The sequence below is a fragment of the Cupressus sempervirens genome, chromosome 1 (assembly GCF_028749045.1).
Source record: "Cupressus sempervirens isolate cs-2001-9-10 chromosome 1, ASM2874904v1, whole genome shotgun sequence".
In the NCBI taxonomy this organism is placed as follows: domain Eukaryota; kingdom Viridiplantae; phylum Streptophyta; class Pinopsida; order Cupressales; family Cupressaceae; genus Cupressus; species Cupressus sempervirens.
This window is the reverse complement of record NC_143118.1, coordinates 240,948,140-240,970,836: the sequence shown is the minus strand read 5'-3', so window position 1 is coordinate 240,970,836 and position 22,697 is coordinate 240,948,140. Positions and strand designations below refer to the sequence as shown.

Here is a 22,697-nt window from a genome sequence, read left to right as displayed (position 1 = left end):
ACACCTGCTGGTGTCCTTTTGATATAATGTTAAACGGGCACTCCTTTAGGGAATGTCCCGCAACCTGGCAGATGTCACAAAACTGTTTCTTTGGGCATGAGCCCTTTGTATGGCCATCCTCTTTACAGTCTATGCACCACAGTTCTCCCTTCACTGTGTCCAGATTCTTTTTCAAATTCTTAAATTCTTTCATCATTCGAAGCATATCTTTCTATAACACTCAAAGCTTCTTGTTCGATTCCTCGTCTCTATTGCTACTTTCAGATGATGAATTGTTTGAATCCAATGATTTATGTTTTTTCTTCTTACTTGTCTTTTGTTCACTTCCTAGATCCATCGCACGATTATACGCATCGACGTACGATGTGGGTGGTACAATCTTCATCTTCTTTTTCAAAGTCAGCCGTAGCCCCTCCACAAACCATCGTTTCTTCAAACCGTCCGCCATTTGACTTTCCATCTTCCCAACCAGCTCTATCAGTCGTCTAGCATAGGCCCGGATTGTTTCATTCTTTCCTTGCTTAGTGCTATATATCTCCACTACTATTTCATTATCGTCCCGTAGCAATCAGAACTCTGCTATGAACTCTTTTCTAACGTCTGCCCATGCAGTCAGTTTCTGAGGGTCGGCTGTCCGAAAACCAATCAATTGCCACACCCCGTAGGGTTGCTGGTAACGGTCAAACCCAATCGTCCTCGCCCGTCACGCCATTTGTTGTCCATATGGTTTCGCACGTCTTGCAATGTTTGATTGGATCTACCGTACCATCACCATTAAATTTCGGTAATTTTTCTTTGGGACCTACCATCGCTACTTTCTTTTGATTCTTAGGTACTTGAGCACCCACACTGTTCTACACAGCCGCGTTACTTTGGACAACCGTCCTGCTTTCAACAACCGCGTTGCCTGGTGAAAGGTCTTCTTTAAGTGAAGTTGTTTGATTCTCCACCTGTATCCGTTTGTCCGATGTATTGAGAACGAAGAGTTCACTCCATGCTTGTGCTCCTTCGGCATTTCGAGCTATGCGAGTTGCTTCCCTTCCGTTCGGATACTCTCCCCTCGACGTATACAGGTTAAAGAACTCCTCCCTTGTTTCTTCCACCAAATTTAATTGTTGTCGAGTCTCTTCCAGCAATTCCTCAGCACTCCTCAGCCTACTAGGTGAGTGCACTCCCTCCGTCTATGCCTCTTCACCCCCTCGGTGCCCGTTGATAATCTGTTGAAGCTTCTGTCTGCACTCTGCCTGCTATGTTAAAATTAAAACTTCTTGTGTTGTACGTATTTCATATTTGCCTTTTACTTTGTTCCTATCCTTGTTAAGCAAATTCGATATTAATCTTCATCACATTCCTTTGTTCCAGGTTCATCTGGCAATGGTGCCAAATGTTTACCATACAGGGTAAAGAAACTTAACACATGTAGTATAGCACGATACAACACAAAATAGATACTTTATTCATATATGCAATATGCACTCAATGCTTACAATCCAAATACAATGATTACAACGATGAATCCAAGACCATTTCGGACAGTGTATATATACCTTCCCAAAGGGGTGACTCAAGCGTCATGTGCCCATTCAGATACTATTCTACCTGTCGACTACACTATAGATTTTACCAACAACAATCTCATTGCTCTTAGAGTTTTCAAACTTATGAGAGCTGTAATAGATTAAATTGCAACAAAGGATGGGTTGATGTTTTATTTTGTGCCTATTGTTTACCGTACAGGGTAAAAGGATACTTATCGCATGTAGTACAGTAAGATATAACACAGAATAGATACTTTATTCATATACGCGATGTGCACTTTAATGCTTACAATATGATTCTGATGATTACAATGATGTCCCAAAGTCCCTTTTGGACGGTGTACATATACTTTCCCAAAGGGGTGACTCAACCGTCACGCACCCTTTTGGATACAATTCTACCCGTCAGCTATAATATAGACTAACAACATCATCCCCCCCAAAAAGTAAAGTTATCTCCGGACGACAATTACAAAATTACCGAGACAAATTAACAAAATGGAATACATTAGCTATGACTAACTATAATAGGATAGATCTTTTTCTTTCACATCACATTCACATTCCTCCCGTGCCTACACCAAACTAGTCTCCAAAAACACATTGCATCTGTAGCTTGCTAACACAATACTGTCTCCCTAGCCAAGTTGACCTTGATAGCCACCCGTGCCGCCTTCTCTGCTTCCAGCTCCTGGGTACACTGAGCCAAGTGTCGCTCTTACTGCCTTCAACTGGATGGTTAGCTCCTCCCGAGCTCTCTATGCATCCACCAAGACAACCTTAAGTCCAACCAACACCTACTCTGAGTACCTCAATGCATAGCATCCCTCTCGAAAGGCTTGCTCCAATGCTCTCTCCACCTCTGGCATACAAACACTATGCCTACACCAGCTCCAGGTCTCATCAACTGGTCACACTTCCCAAGACTAATAACTCAACTGACTGGGAGTCTAGGGGGCAACACCCCCAACGGGATTGAGGGGCAGCACCAAATTTTCACCCTCATACCCACATAGAAGTCCATGGAACAAACCATTTTTGTGATTTTCTTCTGAACCCATACTCTTTCTGCCAACCGCTTATGTTTTCTTCATTACCTATTTATGTCTTTCCCTTCAGCACCATACATTATTCATTATGAACTGTTTTGATTTGTCGCCGTTTTTTTTTTTTTTTAAGAACCTCCTATCACCCTTCTTCTGTGTCCTTATGCTGGTCTATTTGATCTACTTTCCCTACTTGCATTTGATTTCTTCCAGACTGTACGGGAGTGGCATCCTCTTTCCCTTTGTTGTGCGGTGGTCACTTTCCCTACCTCCGTACGATACGGAATGTGCTCCCTGTCTACACTTTCTTGTTCTGTGTATCCTTTTACCCTATACGGTAAACACCTATAATGTTTGTTACAGTTGGAGAGTTGTTCAATGATTATAGCTTCTTGAGATACTACTATTTCCTCATATCGTACATTTGTGACAGCATGATAATTTGGGACCCTAGTATTGGCATGTTTGGTGCATTACTTCAATGGGGTTTTGACGAGTGGCTTCACAATTCCAAGCATGTTATTTATATGAGAGTGGTGCAATGGACTGACGGAGCAACATACTTGAGGTTGAAATGGGATTTAGGCATTTCGTTTCAACTTGCAAGTGAAGATTGCTTCAAGGCAAGCAAACTCTAGGAAGGGAGGTAGTAATGTCCCCTTTTTGGGGGACATTAGCAGTCAATTAAATAATTAAATGTTAAGTGTCAAATTATAACAAATCTAAAAACATCTTAATTTAATTATTTAACAAAGTATTAAAATGACTTAATGGAGCTTAGCGAATTTAATGCCATTTTCATTTAAAAGAGGCCAAATGAAGAGATGCACAAAAGGAATATGAAGAGACAAGCAAAAGGCAAAACAAAGAGTCACAAGGTTGTGCTTTGAAAGAACAATGAGAGGCTCATTCTGATTATGCTAGGTTTATGTTTTATTATTGTTTTCTCTTGGAGAAATTTGGGAAGCTTTTAGCTTTCAATTCTGAAATCTGAGGACCAAAACTTTCAAGATTTCTCAGTGGATTGGATGGAAAACCCAATTCATCTTTGGAGATAGACTCACGTCAGAGTTTAAATTGGGGCATATTTGTGAAGTTATAATCGCAAGAAAATCTCCAGTATTTGAAGTATTTCATGTCTATACAGGAGAAGATTGCGATGTTTTGCCTTCATATTTAATATCAAAGCTCTATGTATTCAGCATAAACCTGTCCTTAAATAGAAGCCAATTTGATGTAAGTTGATTGTTTAAAATTTCTAGGGAATATTTGGGAAAATCTGAAAATAATATCCTAGAGGGATATTGCACTTGAGAAGAGCTTGGTTAAACCTAGGGGTTTTGAAGCAACTTGTGAAAACAAAAAGCTCCAGAGGTGATCACATCTGCAGAGGTAAAAAATCCACCAAGGGTGAAGAAGGAAATTCTGATTTAGGGGTTTCGTTTGAGCTTAAAAATCAGCTTTGAAGTGTTTTAGCCGAATTTTTTGAGTAAGCTTCTTCCTTGTTTATTCTGTCCCTTCTTGGCATCATTTGAATAACTTGGGATAATTCATTCTCAGTGGTAAATGTGTTTGCAAGTTTGTTTTCCCTGGATAGTGAAGAAGATAGTGTTTCTGGATAGTTTCTGTGGTGTGAACTTTATTAGCAAACAGAAGCCCTCAAGGAACCACAAAGCTCACCCCATGGCATGGTTTTTCAATGAGGAAAAGAGACTAATTCTTGAAGAAATATTATTGTCTGTCCTCGGTGCCTAGGACAGCAAAGATTGAAACAATATTCAGATTGAAGAAGTCAGTTTCGAAGATTCTACAAATAACTTTTTGAGTAATGTAAGTGGCTGTCAGCATAGATTTCAGATCTAAAAGACAGAAGATTGGGAGTTCTACATCAGGTTTTTCAAGAGTTGACATCTAGGTATGCTTTAACTTGAATTGTAAGACCTTCAAGGTCATTCACTTACCAAAAAATTTTGTAATCTGAACTTGAAGTGTAATCTAAAAGTTAAAACTATTAAGCTCCTTAGTGGTGAAGAGCACACAAGAAATACTTGGGAATGAATCGGTAATTCTGAACTTCTAAACTTTTAATGAAACCACATAAACGTAGAGGTAGCAACCATAAAAGAACATACACCAAATTTCTTTAGAGAAACCCTTACGGGCAAAAAACCATGGCATACAATAGCTTTTTGTTAACAAAATGGGCACCAATTGTTGTCGGTAAATTCTATATTGTAGCCGACAGGTAGAATAGTATCCGAATGGGTGCTTAACAGTTGAGTCACTCCTTTGGGAAAGTATATGTACACCGTCCGCAAGGGACTTTGGATCATCATTGTAATCATTGGAGTAATTGTAATGAACATATTGCCCATAGGAATAAAGTATTTGTTCTGTGTTATATCTGGCTATACTACATACGATAAGTATTCTTTTACCCTGTACGGTAAACATTTGGCGCCGTTGTCAGTCGAACCTAGAACGAAGGAAGTGTGATGAAGATTAATGCCTAATTTACTTAACAAGGATAAAAGATAAGGATGAAATACGCATAGTACAATAAGTTTTAATTTTAGCACAACAGGTGAAGGGCAGACAAAAGCTTCAGCAGATTGGCGACGGACACCGAGGGGGTGAAGGGGCACAGATGGAGGGAGTGCATTCACTTAGCAGATCGAGGAGTGTCGAGGAATTGCTGGAAGAGACTCGACACCGATTGAATTTGGTGGAAGAAACAAGGGAGGAGTTCCTTAACTTTTATATGCGGTGGGTAGAGCATTCGAACGGAAGGCAAGTAACTCGCACAGCTCGAAGTGCCGAAGGAGCACGAGCGTGGAGTGAACTTTTCGTTCCCGATACACCCGACGAATGGATACAAGCAAAGAATCGAACAACTTTGCTTGAAGAAGATCTTCTTTCACCAAGTAACGCGGTTGTTGGAAGCAAGGCAGTTGTCCGAAGCAACACAGTTGTGCAAAACAGCACGGATGCTCAGAAACAACGTGGGTACTCAGAACAACATGGGTACTCAAAACAATGCGGGTGCTTAGAATAGCACGAGCACACAAGTACCACAGAATCAAAAGAAAGTAGTGATGGTAGGACCCAAGAAGAAATTGCTAAAGTTTAATGGTGACAAAATGACAGATCCAATCAGACACTACAAGACGTGTGAAACAATATGGACAGCAAACGGTGCAATACACAAGGATGATTAGGTTCGACAGTTTCCAGCGACCTTGTGGGGTGTGGCAATTGATTGGTTTGTAGATGCCGACCCTCAAAAATCGACTACATGGGCAGACATTAGAATGGAGTTCATAGCAGAGTTCCAATTGCTACGGGACGATAATGAAATTGTAGCAGAGATATACAGCACAAAGCAACGAAAGAACAAAACAATCTGTGCCTATGCAAGACGACTGAAAGAGCTGGTTGGGAAGATGGAGAGTCAACCAGCTGACGAATTAAAGAACCGATGGTTCATTGAGGGGCTACGGCCGGCTTTTAAAAAGAAAATGAAGATTGTACCTTCAGCATCGTATGCAGATGTGTATAATAGGGTGATGGATCTGGAAAGCGAACAAAAAACAAGAAGCACAAATGGTCGAATTCAGACGATTCATCATCTGAAAGTAGTAGCAGTGATGAAGAATCAAGCAAGAAAGTTCAAGCGTTATAGAAGGATATGCTATGGATGATGAAAGAATTTAAAATTTTGAAAAAGAATCCTAACTCGGTGAAGGGAGAATTGTGGTGTACGGACTGTAAAGAGGAAGGCCACACAAAGGGCTCATGCCCGAAAAAACAATTCTGTGATATCTGCCAGGTTGCGGGACATTTCATAAAAGAGTGCCCATTTAACATGAAGTCAAAAGGACACCAATAAGTATTACTGACGCAGGAAGTGTCCGCAGGAACAAACATAAACAACGATGCAACTTCAGGAGGATATTGCAACAATAATCGACGTGGAAGGGGTGGCAATAATAACAATAATAACAATGGAGGCCGGAGTCGGATACAGTACGACACGAGTGGACGGCCAATGATACAGTGTCGTGCATGCAATCTCTGTGACCACTTTACTAGAGATTGTACCATGAAGGAGACACCGCGGCTATTATGCAGATGGTGTGGTCTGAGAGACCACAAAGATTCAAAATGCCCAAAGCAGGGGGTAAATCTGTTAAGCATAGAAGCATGTCGGATACAGTACGACACGAGTGGACGGCCAATGATACAGTGTCGTGCATGCAATCTCTGTAACCACTTCACTAGAGATTGTACCACGAAGGAGACGCTGCGGCTATTATGCAGATGGTGTGGTCTGAGAGACCACAAAGATTCAAAATGCCCAAAGCAGGGGGTAAATCTGTTAAGCATCGAAGCATGTGATGAGAAGGTACTAGCCATTACACGTGAGCAAGCTAAGAAGGCGAAATACCCTGATGTAGGAAAAGAAAAGGTGAGGTTATAGCAAGCACGAACAAAGGTGGAAAGACAGATGAAAACAAGAAGGTTGCTAGTAAAAGACACTGTCAATACCTCGAAAAGGAACTTAGCAGAACAAAACATGATAAGGCAGGTAATGCAAACGGAAGTCCCTATCAAATTAAATGACCTCCTTACAATGCCATACTTACAGATGGTCATTCTGAATATGACACCGCTTCTGAAAACGATAGAGGAAACAGGAAGGGACAGTAGTGGAACGACGGCAGCAGACCCAATGCTACTGGCACTCACGATAGGAAGGCATCTGACAATAGTCGAGATGGGCATTCTGGGAACTGTACTAACAAACACAATTGTGGACGGAGGGTCAAGCGTGAATGTGTTACTAGGTGATATATGGAAAAAGTTAGGACAACCCACGCTATGGCCACCTACATTCCAGTTACTCATGGCAGATCAGCACGGAATCAAACCATTGGGAACCCTAATAGCACAGCCAATAACTATTGGAACACAACTATTTTTATTAGATTTTGTCGTCATTCCACTAAAAAGAAGAGGGTATGACGCTATCCTTGGACGAGGCTTGTTGGTGCAAACAAAAGTGAAACATGACTGGAAATGAAATACCCTATCCATGGAACACGAAGGCAGAAGATTCACAATCAATCTACATACACAAATGATAGGGGAAGAGGCAATGTCATTAGACTCGAAAGGTGAAGGCGAGAGAGATGATGAAGGAAAGAAGAGAATGGAACTAGATGAAGGAGTATTGAGATTAGAAGGAGGGTCGAATGATGAGGACCTAGACTCGGTGAACGGACTACTCCACTGGCAAATAAAGGATTACGAGCTCTTCCTGAGCTGTAACATGTTGGGTGTTGAGAAGGGAAAAGAAGGGAATGAGTTTCCAAAGGAGTATAGTGAAATAAAGGAGGGAGAAGTGCAAGTGGATGAGACGTCGGCCCATGCATTTAGTGAGGATAAACCTATCAAGTATAAAGAGCCTACTTGAAAACAATGAATTTGGGAGACGAGGCAAATCCATAAAATATTCTTGTAGGAGATTATTGGAACCTAGTTTTGAAGGCAACAACGTTCAAAATATTTATGGAGTACAAGGACGTCTTTGCTTGGACGTATAAAGATTTAAAAGGAGTGTCACTAGAGTTATGTGTCCACTGGATACCGTTGATTGAAAGTGAAGTACTTGTACGAAAGCTGTCATACCAAATGAATAAAAACTATGTTGCACGAGTTGTGCAAAAGACTGACCGGATGTTGGAAGCAAGAATTATTTTCAGAGTACAAATGAGTGAATGGGTATCACCGATCATGATATCTCTGAATAAAGAACACCACACAGATAAGAATATGCGTAGACTTTCGATGCATAAATGCGGTAACAATCAAAGATCCATTCACGGATAGCATTCTGGAGGAAGTGAAGAGGAACGAGATTTATTCATTCATGGATGGATTCTCAAGGTACAACTAGATATCCATCACCACAGAGGACAAATTAAGAACAACATTTATCGTGGAAGATGGAGTATATGCCTACAACAGGATGCCATTCGGACTCTGCAATGCTTAAGCAATGTTCCAGAGAATTATCCTACACATATTTGATAAAATGTCTGTCGGAAGTTTTAAGGCATTTCTGGATGATTTGCTAATCTTTAGCGCAGAGGATAAACACATAACAACGCTCGAAGAATGCATGGAGAGGTGTAGACAAGCGAAATTGGCACTGAATCCAAAAAAGTGCAAATTCATAGTACCACAAGGGAAGCTGCTCAAACACATAGTTTGCAAAGTAGGGTTGACGACGGATCCAAACAATGTTTGCATAATCTTGGATATGCCACCATCGACGGATGTATCTGAAGTAAAGTCATTTCTAGGACACATTGGCTATTACCGGAGATTTATTAAGAACTTTGCGAAGATTTCCTACCCACTGGACAAACTCACCTGCAAGGGCGAACCTTACAAATGGGAAGCGGAACAAAATGAAGCTTTTGAGGGATTGAAAATGAGGTTGGCCACAGCACTGATTCTAGCCTATCCAAATTGGGAAAAGGAATTTCATGTTCATGTAGATGCATCGAATTATGCCATTAGAGCAACATTGGCACAGAAAAGTGACCACGGATTGGGCCATCTGGCATATTTTGCAAGTAGATTATTATCTAAGGTGGAGAAAAACTACAGTACGATAGAGAGAGAAGCACTAGGGATGGTGTATGTAGTACAAAAATTCAGACATTATTTGTTGGTGACACTATTTGTATTCTATGTAGATCATCAAGCACTGCTATATCTAGTAAATAAGCCAATTATTCAAGGAAGAATAAGTTGATGGTTATTATTATTGTAGGAGTTCACATTTAAGATCATGATGCAGCCAGGGAAGTCATGTAAGTGTAGAGCATCTGTCAAGAATAAAATCTAGAGCCACCAAAGGGAGTCAATGATGATTTTCCCGACGTGCAGCTATTTCATGTTACAGTACTACCATCCTGGTACGCACATATTGGGGATTATCTATCGACAGGATAGTTTCCTAGCGAGATGTCGTCGAATGAGAGAAGGAAACTGGTGCTAAGGAGTCAAACATCCCAGTTGATCAATGGGCTACTATACAAAATGGGACCTGATTAGATTCTAAGGCGGTGCGTCCTAGAGGAGGAAATCCCGAAGGTATTGAAGGAAGCACATGAAGGACCCACAGGAGGACACATGGTGCCAGACACAACTGCACGGAAGATACTTCTGGTAGGATTATGGTGGCCAACCGTACACGACACCAGAGTGTGGGTTGTTGCATGCGACACATGTCAGCGAGCTGGAAAACCATTGAAGAGGGACTTCATGCCTCTGGATCCTTTGCACGCACAAAAGCTTTTTGAAAGATGGGGATTGGACTTTGTCGGACCTCTGAAGGTAAGCAAAACTAGGTGTAGATACATTGTGGTGGCAACGGAGTACCTAACTAAGTGGGTGGAGGCACGCGCAATTCCGGACAACTTGACAATGAGCACAGCGAGATTTATCTATGAGCAAATCATCACCAGGTACAAGATTCCACTGCAATTGACAAGCGACCAAGGAGGACACTTTGTTAACCATGTCATCCGACTGCTCACTACTGAATTCAAAATTTATCATTCACTATCGAGCCTATACTACTTGAGAGCCAACAGACAAGCCGAAGCCACGAATAAGATCCTAGTCGGAGTAATTTATAAATCCTGTGCGGTCGAGGGAGAAGATTGGGAAGAAAAGCTACCATCAACATTATGGGCGTACCGTACTTCATATGAGGTAACAACTAGACACACTCTGTTCCAGCTGATGTACGTATAAGAGGTAGTGGTACCAACAGAATTCATGGTACCAAGTTTGAGGATAGCAATCGAGAACAAACTTGGTGACATGGAAAGTCTAAGGGAGAGATTGTACAACTTGAAAAAACTGGATGAGTGACGATTGCAGGCATAGTGGGCCACAGAAGTTATACAGAACAGGTGGAAGGCATGGCATGATAAGCATTTAAAATTAAATAAATTTCAATTGGGCCAGTTAGTGTTGAAGTATAATAGGTAGAACGAAATCAGACCTGGAAAGTTCAAAGTTAAATGGGTCAGACCATGTAAGATACGAGAAGTTGGCAATAACGAGGCAATCAAGTTATGGATGCTAGATGGGAAGGAAGTACCCGACACAGTGAACGGGTCAAAATTGAAAATCTATCACAAAAGAAATAATGCACCCCCGCAGACTAGCAATTGAGAATAAATAATGAATATTAATGTATATATGTAAATTAAGTGTATGATGAAATCTTTTTATTTTAAGTTGATAGACAATAAGGATATATAAACAGGAGAGCAGTAGTCAAAAGAATCAATTCAGAACCGTACGACCATTAGAAAATGAGGAAATTATAGATATCACAGAGAAAGACAAACATTTGAACATAGAGTATTTCGAAGAAAATATGTTTTTGTTTATTTATTTATTTAGAGGACACCGTACGACCCGTACAAACATAGAAGATACACACCGTACAGTACGTATGGAAGTCATGAGGAGGAAGTCAATGCATACAAAGACCAAGAGGGATCATTGATAAAGACCGTACGGCTAGACAGAGAGTGCAAACAAACAACAGAGAGTCGGAAGATGATAGTACGGCCACACAGGTAATATAAAAGATAGAAAGTCGAACCAAAAGTCGTACACCATACGAACTTCTAGAAGACAGTCATTTTGTACGGTATAACGAGGCACAGAAGTGGAAGCAGACATACTGTACGGACTTGGAGAATAGGGGATTGAAGCAGGATATACCGTACAACTAGGAGATTGTAGGAAGAAACCTGTAAGAGCCCTGCATGGCCATACGGCTTGAGTGATTGAAGAAGCAAGGGAAATCACTGTACGGCAGGGAGGAAAGGGAACAACCATACGGCCCCACCTTCGTACAGCATTCATAAGAAGCAAAGTCACAACCGTACAGCTAAACAAAGTATTTATAGGAGAGAAAAACTTGTACCATGAAGACAGAAGGATAGAGTACAGCTAACCAAGAGCAGAAGAAAGATGTCGTATTACACCTAGGAAGTGCATTATGAAAAGACAGTGATGCAAATACTGTACCAGCACTCTACAACGAGCCAATTAATTGGAAAGCACAGCACAATCACAGAGCAAGGAAGAGCTATACCATACGGACGTTAGGCATAGGAGGAGCTAGCAACCGTACGGCCTGGAAACATTGAAGTATAAGCAAGCTTGAGTACATGGAAGTATATCCGTACGAACAAATTAAGCAAAGCCATACAAGAGAGAACATTGATAGAGAATTGGGAAAGAGAGAAGCCGTACGGAGGAGGCAAGAGTCATACGGATCCGTACGAACGCCAAGGGAAGAGAGGGATTTCAAAACAATATTGTACGGAGAGGTAACTGACCTAACCAATTTGTGTTTAGCAAAACGACAAAAAGGTGACAGTTATGCATTTAGCCAGCAAGAGAGCCTGGAAAAGGAAATTAGAGGAGGATTCAGCAACAACTACAGCAATGAACAGGAATGTGAAGACGTTGCCATCTAGAGTCTCTGTAGTAGGAGGAACAAGTACAGGTTCAAGAAAAAAGAAAACAAAGCAACCAACACAATCGACTGCAACGGATGTTCCCACAACACAGAATGTTGCATTTGAAGGATTAAATGGAGCAAATGCCGGAAGTGGTGGTAGGAGACACCTGATAACCATCCGGTGAAAGCCAACATTCAGAAGGCACAGGTCGAGTGGGTGATACAAATGTCGGTATTCGGTATCAAAGATTATGAAGGGTTTCTACGCATCATGATAGAAATGTATGATAGGTTCCCTCGAACCAATACGTTTGAGTACCATGGTTGCAACTTGGCGGTATCATTCAAACCGACTGACTCCACGTGTATTCGGAATACCTGGCCATGCTCAGGGGGGAAGGAAAATAGAAAGCAAACCAAAAAAGATGAGTTGGGAAGTAAAAATACAATTGATACATCTCGTGTGTGGGGATCTGACGCAGGCGGAATAGGAAGCCCTCACGGACACATCCAGGGGTAGAGAGTTGAAGAAATCTAATGTGCAAGGTGGTCACTGGCGCTGTCTCATGGATGTTGTGAAGTGTCGTCTCACAGGCTCTAGCCGGGCCTCAGATATTTCATTTCCACATACAGCGATGATGAACAAGATTTTGAACGATAGGGTGTAGGACTAGGTTGCATTGTTGGCCGAACAAATGTATGAATTCATGACATTACAGCACAAGACATTCTACATGTTGTATTATGCCATTGGCCTATTCTTGGAAGCAACAACGCGAATGATCCCCAACGATGCACTGGAGGCCAAACCGGGACCACTCACGCCAGGCGAACCCCCGATTATGCAATGGAGACATCTTGATACACTTGGCACCAAGACGGTCAGACAAAAATGACCGAGACCAAACGGTGGAAATACTGACAATGGTCAGGAGGAGACTTATTTGGAGGAAAGTGGGAGCGATGGGAAGGAGGAAGAGGACGAGGAGCTAGAGCTAATCACAGCTACACCGTTGAGATTCCCATGGCCTGCGCTTTCAGCTACGACACATTTGGCTCCCGTAGGTATTCATGGTATTCCGGGGTTTGGTCAGTTTAGGCAGCCAATAGTGATGACGCCAGCTTCAATTGCGATTCAGCCTATGGCAGAAGCACAAGCGGAGACACGAGCTATTCCTAAGACACTAGCAAAGGCACATCCAACACCAATGGAGATAGTCGTTCCAAAGGTAACGATGGAGTCTGCTCGTGAGGCTTTACTAGAGGCTGGGGATGAGGTACTTGTACTTGATACAAAGATGGACACTAAGGTAGGAGTAATGGAGATACCGATAGGCGAGGGTTTGAGGACGCCAAGATCCAATTGGACATAGTAGGTTCAAATGCAATGGTTAGGGTAGATACAGCATTGTTAGCATCACCTGTGTGAGACAGAGAGAGCATAAGCCAGAAGTTGAGAACGTACCTAAGTACGTGGTACTACCGTACCCCAACACCTCGAGTGGCGTACCTGCAAACACCTACGCGAGAAGTAATTTTGGAGGGAAACCCTTTGCAAGCACAAGTAAAGGAGCCAACACAAGATGAGGGACTACCACATTGCACTGTTGAGCATATGGCAGAATCAGTAGAGAGGGCTATGGGTGTGCAGCAAGAACATCCAGCAGCGCCAAAAGCAGTGATGAGAGAGACATTCTTCGCTGATATAGCAGCTCTAGCAACTCGGGTTCACCAGGTGGTGGCCTCTGCAGAGACTCAGGCTTTGGACTCAGTAGTGAAGGAGCTGGAGGGAGAAGTATCCTTCATGAGATTAGGATGCCTGGCTGCCTTTACAGTCTGTTTCGAGGAACAGGGATGGCCAAGTGTGAAGACTGTAGAGATGCAACAAGATTGGGCCACAACGAGAGGTCCTGGTATGGAGAGCCAAGTAGAGGCTTTGACTCACGAGATAGTGGAGATACACAGGGAGGCATATTACACCCTTCGGAGGAGCCAAGCAAATTAGGTAGCAGCTGAGAGGGCTCGGGAGGAGTCAGCTGCCAGGTTAGCCACTAAGAGGGCAACTTGGGAATCCAAGAGGGCAGCCTTCATAGACAAACATAGTTAGCTACAAAAATTGGCAACGAAGAAGGAACAGATAGCAGCAAAGAAGAAGAGAGTAGCAGATGAGGAGAAAGAGCCGGGAGAGATTTCTGGGATGATGCAATCAGCGTTAGAGCTTCAAATGGAGGCGGAAGCGGAATTGAAAGTTCGAAAGGACCAAATCTACAAGCTACAAGCGGAGCTGAACGAACTGAGGGCGGGAACGGCCACTACACCAGGGACGCATCCCTCTGCTGAGTATCTATACATTGATGTAATTAGTTGTTATTTTAAGTTTTCTTGTATGGTCATCTTGAGATGACTTTTCTTTTGGGGGGGATGATGTTGTCAGTAAATTCTATATTGTAGCCGACGGGTAGAATAGTATCCGAACGGGTGCGTGACGATTGAGTCACCCCTTCGGGAAAGTATATGTACACCGTTCGGAAGGGACTTTGGATCATCATCGTAATTATTGGAGTAATTGTAATGAGCATATTGTGCATATGAATAAAGTATCTATTTTGTGTTATATTTGGCTATACTACATGCGATAAGTATTCTTTTACCCTATACGGTAAACACCAACCCAGATCGCAAATGCGTGCAACAATCCCAATCAGCTGAGGCACCCACCCAAAAAGCAAGACTTGCAGAAATTTCACACCTCTACACCAATCTTTTCTTCATATCACATCCTTGACCCCCTTCACATCACATCCTCTCCTTTTTAGTAATATCATAGTTTTATTTATTCAAGTCTGAATCACACAAGTATCTCCAACTTCACACATGTCAAAAGTACACACTCACGACTAAGGAATACTAGGCTATATACATTCAGTAGAAACGCTCAATGCACAGAACAAATGAACTGCCCATCTTTTCTACCTAGCCTGCCAACCTTAGATGTGATTTTATAATTATACCCAACTTAAAAGCCATGAATGCTGCCCCATTGAAAACACTTCGCTACAGTATGTAATAAACACTCATCCATTTACAATTGGAAGCTTCAACACAACTCATATGCTTCAATGCATCAAAATGTTCATCTTTTTCTACTCAACTCAAATCATAAATCGCCGCAAAGTATTGACTATTTCTTTTACAACCTAGCTGCCCAAGTTTTTATATTTTTCTAGAAAAGCATTCTTGGAGACTTCAACACACCCTCCAAATACAGAAAATGGACACTGCAATTGCATGCATTATTGTCTGTGCAGTTTATCTACTTGTTGCCTACTTAACTTCCTTTTTCCTTGGAATGTACATAAACAGACGTCATCTACCTTTCCCTATTTACATATCTTAGTGTTTACATTATCCACTTAAACTACCTACCATCCATATCCAACCTTACCATTGAAATTATATGTTCAGAGGCATGCATACTGTATAGATTTTAAGAAAATGTGAAGACTGTATTGTATCTCTTCTGTTTTCTCCTACAGCTGTGAATTGCACATGTTGTTATACTGTGTGTCTACTCGTTCGCCTGATGAATACTTAGCATGCTTGTTCATCAGTCTTGACTTGATTCTGAATGAACACAACTTTCATGAATGACACAGAATTGCTGATTAACTTTAGACTACAATTGAGTTGTCCATGATGCTCCATTTAGTTCAAATTTCACACAATTTCTTTTAATCCTATGATTACACTTTAAGTTATACCAAGCACAATCCCTGGAACAAAATGCCTGTGCCCATGTTGGAGGTTATAACCTACATTACTAGGATATACCTGCATTCTTCATGATACAATGACCAGTCTGCTTTCTTCTCGATCTCATAGAACACCTGCAGACTCAAAGGAAAACTGAATCACAGACAGGCAACATTTCATTCTATCAATTATCCTTTTCTAACATCAGGTGCAATGTAAAGCCAAATTTTAGTTTTTTTGCTTCCTTCAATGAAAAAATGAATATACCACATGAATGTTAAAAGGTTCATTATATGAAGTTCTCATTCATAACCTTTGAAATACCTGTACTGTGCTAATTATTTGGTTTCTAGTTAGTTTGCTCAAGCATCTAGCATATTTCAAGTTACACATTTATCTACTATATCTGATATATTCATTTTTTTCCAACTAGAACCCTTCCTAGACATTTGTCACTGATGTCTTGTGTAAGATGGCAGTTGCATCATCAACCTCCTCTGATTCCTTAAGACAATAAGCCTCCTAATGAAACATCTAGGCATGCACAAGTTGTTATTTCCTCCTTTTTAATCCCTTTCACAGAAATTTGTTTTGCAGATTGTTGAATTTTTTCATGCATCTGTAACTCTTTAAAATTATATATGTAGGTGGTCTATGAAATTTGTATCATTCACAAATTCCTTTCTACAACATAGCACTATATACTTGATGTTGTACAGTTGTGAGGACAAATAATTCAGCATTTCAAAATGGATGTTCACCTCAACCACAAGGAATTTTCCATTAAGAGTGGGATTCTTGACTTATATAATACAAAAGTGTGTGGTATGTAACCTTCTATAGTTTTTAGTTCATAAAACAATATTATGGTTCTTTGCTGTAACAGAATAATAGACCATTTTTATATATAAAAGCTCCAAGTTGAAAAGGCATATTGTGCAAGCTTGGGAAATAATCCAAAAACACTGTCACAAATTAAGAGTAAATAGCTAGTGTCATATCATAGATATATGCCAAACATAGAATACAAAGATGAGTGAGCTTACCATATGGGAAAATATGTCACAGTTAGATGAATGCAATTTACTGAATGCTTGTCTAAGGATGTCCATTCAAATAGGGAAAACCGGGAAACAAAGATGACTCCATAGGCTTTTTTGCTGTTTGCAAGAATGAATAATATTTTGTAGTAGTGGACTCCACATTAACATATATACTTAACCACCCTTGGCAGATTAATACATAGGACTTTCCAACAAGGGTAGATGACTCACGGTCTCTATTGTCGGTAAAATGTATAGTGTAGCCGACGGGTAGAGTAGTATCCGAACGGAGGCGTGACGCTTGAGTCACCCCTTCGGAAAGGTATATGTACACGTCCGAGATGGACTTTGGAATCATCATTGTAGTCATTGCATTCGGATTGTAATCACTGAGTGCATATATGAATAAAGTATCTGTTCTGCGTTGAATTGTGTTATACTACATGTGTTAAGTTTCTTACCTTGTACGGTAAACATTTGGCACCGTTGTTAGACGAACCTGGAACGAAGGAATGTGATGAAGATTAATGCTGAATTTGCTTAACAAAAATAGGAATAAGGTAAAAGACAAAGATGAGATATGTACAGCACAAGAAGTTTTAATTTTAGCATAGCAGGCAGAAGCTTCAACAGATTGTTGAGGGGCACTTAAGGGGTAAAGAGGCACAAATGGAGGGAGTGCACTCACCTAGTAGATTGAGGAGTGCCAAGGAATTGCTGGAGGAGACTCGATAGCGATTAAATTTGGTGGAAGAAACAAAAGAAGAGTTCCTTAACCTGTATATGCCGAGGGGAAAGTGTTCGAACGAAAGGGAAGCAACTCGCACGGCTCGAAGTGCCAAGAGAGCACAAGCGTGGAGTGAACTCTTCGTTCCCGATACACCGGACGAACGGATACAGGCGGAAAATCAAACAACTTCACTTGAAGAAGACCTTTCACCAGGCAACACAGTTGCTAGAAGCAACGCTGTGATCTGGAACAGCGCGGGTGCTTTGAACAGCATGGGTGTTCAGATCAACGCGGGTGCTCAGAACAACGCAGGTGCTCAACAAGTACCTAAGAATCAAAAAAAAGTAACGATGGCAAGTCCCAAAGAGAAATTACCCAAGTTTAACGGTAATGGTATAGCAGATCCAATCCGACATTGCAAAATGTGCGAAACCATATGGACGGCAAATGGTGTGACAGATGAGGATGACTGGATCAGACAGTTCCCAGCAACTCTGTGAGGTGTGGCAACTGACTGGTTTTCCGACGCCAACCTTCAGAAACTGACTACATGGGCGAATGTTAAAAAAGAGTTCATAGCAGAATTCAGATTGCTTCAAGACGATAATGAAATAGTAGCGGAGATATATAGTACTAAGCAAGGGAAGAATGAAACAGTACAGGCCTATGCCAGATGACTGAAAGAGCTAGTCGGGAAGATGGAAAGTCAACCGACAGACGATTTGAAAAAACAATGGTTTGTGGAAGGGCTACGGCCGGCTCTGAAAAAGAAGATAAAGATTGTACCACCGGCGTCGTACATCAACGCGTATACTTGTGCAATGGATTTAGAAAGTGAACAAAAGACAAGTAAGAAGAAAAAGCATAAACCCTTGGATTCAGATGATTCATCATCTAAAAGTAGCAATAGTGACGAGGAATCAAACAAGAAGGTGCGAGCATTACAGAAAGATATGCTTAGAATGATGAAAGAATTTAAGAATTTGAAAAAGAATTCAGACACAATGAAGGGAGAACTGTGGTGCACAGATTGTAAAGAGGATGGCCATACGAAGGGCTCACACCCGAAGAAACAGTTTTGTGACATCTGCCAGGTGGTGGGACATTCTCTAAAAGAGTGCCCGTTTAACATGAAATCAAAAGGACACTAGCAGGTGTTACTAATGCAGGAAGCGTCCAATAGCAATAACACAAGCAATGATGCAACTTCGGGTGGATATCGCAATAATAATAGACACGGAAGGGGTGGAAACAACAACAATAACAACGGAGGCCGGAGTAGAATATAGTATGATGCGAGTGGACGGCCGATGATACAGTGCCGGACATGCAATCTTTGGGGCCACTTCGCTAGGGACTATCCTACGAAGGAGACACCACAACTACTATGCAGATGGTGTGGTCCAAGGGACCACGAAGATGCAAAATGTCCAAAACAAGAGGTACCTCTATTAAGCATTGAAACGTGTGATGAGAAAGTACTGGCAGTTACACGGGAGCAAGCGAGGAAAGCGAAATATCCGGATGTAGAAGAAAAAAAGGAGAGGTTACAAAAAGCACAAACAAAGATAGAAAAGTAGATGAAAGCAGAGAAATCACAAGTCAAAGACACTGCCGAAACTTCGAAAAGGAACTTGGCGGAATAGAACATGATGAGGCAGATAATGCAAACTAAAATGCCTATTAAAATAAATGAGCTTCTTCTCACGATGCCACAGTTGCATACAGCTATTATGAATATGACACCGTCCTCGAGAATGACGGAAGAAGTAAGGGATAGTAAGGAAACAACGGCAGCAGACCCGATGCTACTAGCACTTACAACAAGAAGACACCTGGCAGTAGTGGAGATGGGCATTTTGGGTACTGTGTTGACGGATACAATTGTAGATGAAAGATCGGGTGTGAACGTGCTACCAAAGGATATTTGGAAAAAGCTAGGACAACCCACGCTGTGGCCACCTACTTTCTAGTTACTCACAACAGATCAGCATGGAATAAAGTCTTTGAGAACTTTGATGGCACATGCGGTAACAATTGGGACACGACCATTTTTATTGGATTTTGTGGTCATCCCATTGAAGAGAAGAGGATACGACGCCATCCTGAGATGGGGGTGGCTGGTGCAATCAAAGGTAAAGCATGATTGGAAATGGAACACCTTGTCCATGGAGAGAGGAGGCAGGAGATTCATAATTGATTTGCATACACAAATGGTAGGGGAAGAAGTAGCGGCGTAGGACTCAGAAGGAGAAGGCGAGAGTGATGACGAAGGTAAAAAGAGGATGGAACCAGACGAAGAAGGGTTGTTGAGATTAGGAGGGTCAACTAATGACGACCTAGATTCAGTGAACAGACTGCTACACTGGCAAATGGAAGATTATGAGGTCTGTCCGAGCTACAACATGCTGAGTGTCGAGGAAGAAAAAGCAAGCAATGAGTTCCTAAAGGAGTATAGTGAACTAAAGGAAGGAGAAGCGCAGGTGGATGAAACACCGGCCCATACGTTCAGTAAAGATAAACTGATGAAGTATGACGAGCCTACGGTGAAAACAATGAACCTAGGTGATGAGGAAAATCCGAAGAACATTCTTGTACGAGATGATTGGAACCCAGTGTTAAAGGTGGCAGCATTCAGAATATTCATGGAGTACAAGGATGTTTTTGCTTGGACGTATAAGGACTTAAAAGGAGTGCCACCAGAGTTATGTGTCCATCGGATACCATTAATCAAAGGTGCAGTACCCGTACCGAAGCGGCCATACTGAATGAATAAGAACTATGCAACACAGGTCATGGAAGAAATTGACAGGATGCTAGAGGCAAGAATCATTTTTAAAGTGCAAACAAGTGAGTGGGTATCATCGATCATGATATCCCTAAAAAAGGATACAGCACAGATAAGAATATGTGTGGATTTTCGATGTCTAAACGTCGTAACAATTAAAGACCCGTTCCCAATACCATTTACAGATAGCATTTTGGAGGAAGTAGCGGGGCATGAAATTTATTCATTCATGGACAGATTCTCAAGGTATAATCAGATATCCATCGCTGAGGAGGACAAATTAAAAATGACATTTATCGTAGAAGATGGGGTATATGCATACAACAAGATGTCGTTCGGATTGTGCAATGCCTCGGCAACATTCCAAAGGATTATCTTACACATATTTGATAAAATGTCTTTCGGAAGTTTTAAGGCGTTCCTAGATGATTGGTCAACTTTTAGCACAAAGGAGAAACACATAATGGCACTCGGAGAATTTATGGGGAGGTGCAGACAAGCAAGATTGGCGTTGAACCCAAAGAAGTGTAGGTTTATGGTGCCACAAGGAAAGCTACTTGGACACATAGTTTGTAAAGAAGGATTGAAGATGGATCCAGACAAGGTCCGCGTAATCTTGGAGATGCCACCCTCGACGGATGTGTCGGAAGTAGTGTCATTTTTAGGGCACATCAGTTATTACCGGAGATTTATTAAAAACTTTGCAAAAGTTTCTTATCCGTTGGACAAACTCACCTGCAAGGGTGAACCTTACAGATGGGAGGCTGAACAGAATGAAGCTTTTGAGGGACTATGTGATGTCCCCACTTGGATTCTCTAGGATTGTTCACCATCATATCAATTGTTACGGGCTTCTTCCTATTGAACCTTTGAAAATGCAAGTTGATTGCAATATAATTCTTAAGGCACACAATATGGCTTAACCATTGTATTTGAAATTTATACTGTTCTTGATTCCACAGTTATACTGATGTCCACATCTTGAACAAATGTAAGTCCTATCCAGAATTTTGTTTTGAAGTTCATTATCAATGCAATATTCTAGAATGACCCTTGATGATGATAAATATATTTAGAGTGGTCTTGGATCAATAATTACAAACTCTGAATGTAATGTCTCTTACTCAGTTATCTAAGACTGAAATTTGAATTCTTGACTCTTGTTCTGCAACGCTCCTAATTTGATAGTGAGTATCATTTTGAGAACATTGGTATATCTTAGATTCCTTATAGACTTGTTATTATTTAGATATCTTACTATTTAGATCTTTTATTGATCTTATAACTTGTATGCTAAGAAAGGCCAACAATGAAGTCTTTGATTGATTGCTTATGATATTGTTGTAGATCCGCTCAGCAGATGTAAAATAGATTAATATATGAAATAGTTTTTCTTTAATGCCAGTTCAGATATAATTCATTAATTAATAGTCTTTTCTTCATTCTGTACGTGACTCTCATTCCCTTTTTCTTATCTCTTGTCTACTCGCACTTTTGCCATTATTTATGTTATTGTTTGTAATCTTTGATTTGACTGACTCATTCCTTCCTAACCTTTCTCTCGACATTAATGAAACTCCTCTTAGTTATTATATCTTTGACCTGGCCTTGATTCTCATTGATGGCGTTGATGATGCTTTTTGATGGGGGTCAATGTGTGATTTGTAATATCACGAGTTTAACTATCAAGCATCGAATACATTCTCTCTAATACCATATCAAATGGTAAACACATACTGTCCATTCTTTGTTGTCCTGAACGTTGGCTCTACTGGTGAGGTATATCATATTATTTTCTCTTCATGGGCATCGTTGGTTCCTCTTGATGATGTAATCTTGCTAACATCTACTGTATCCTCTGCAATTGTTGATTGCACCCATTAATCTCCTCATAGGCGGCATACCCCTCATTGGCTAGTTATGCCTCTTCTCCTTTCTCGGTGTCGATGTATGATATAGTGGACTATGGAGTTGCTATATTGATATGACCATGCACGTATAATCCTGCTGCAACCAAGGGTGATTATCTTTCACTATGCAAATGTACTCTGAATGATGTGTGATTATATTATTGCATTCACTGCAAGCAATCTATTCTTTCCGATTACTTTTATTTTCAAATGATATTAATGTCCAATTCTTCCAATGTTCACAAATTATGGTTTATACTGGTATCCTTTGCTGCGATGATGATCATTGGCTTGAAATGGAGATCTGAATGTCTGCCAGTC

At 41.1% G+C, this 22,697-nt stretch overlaps 1 protein-coding gene across 4 annotated transcripts in view; it reads right to left on the bottom strand.

The window, feature by feature from the left end:
- Positions 1–22,697, bottom strand: part of LOC149577058 (histone-lysine N-methyltransferase ATXR4-like) — a 237,839-nt gene that overhangs the window by 128,938 nt on the left and 86,204 nt on the right. For all 4 annotated transcript variants that reach the window (XM_089821834.1, XM_089821841.1, XM_089821858.1 and 1 more), the window contains one exon: positions 15,984–16,039. In XM_089821834.1, coding sequence (XP_089677960.1) covers positions 15,984–16,039 — 56 coding nt within the window. The remainder of the gene's footprint in view (positions 1–15,983; positions 16,040–22,697) is intronic.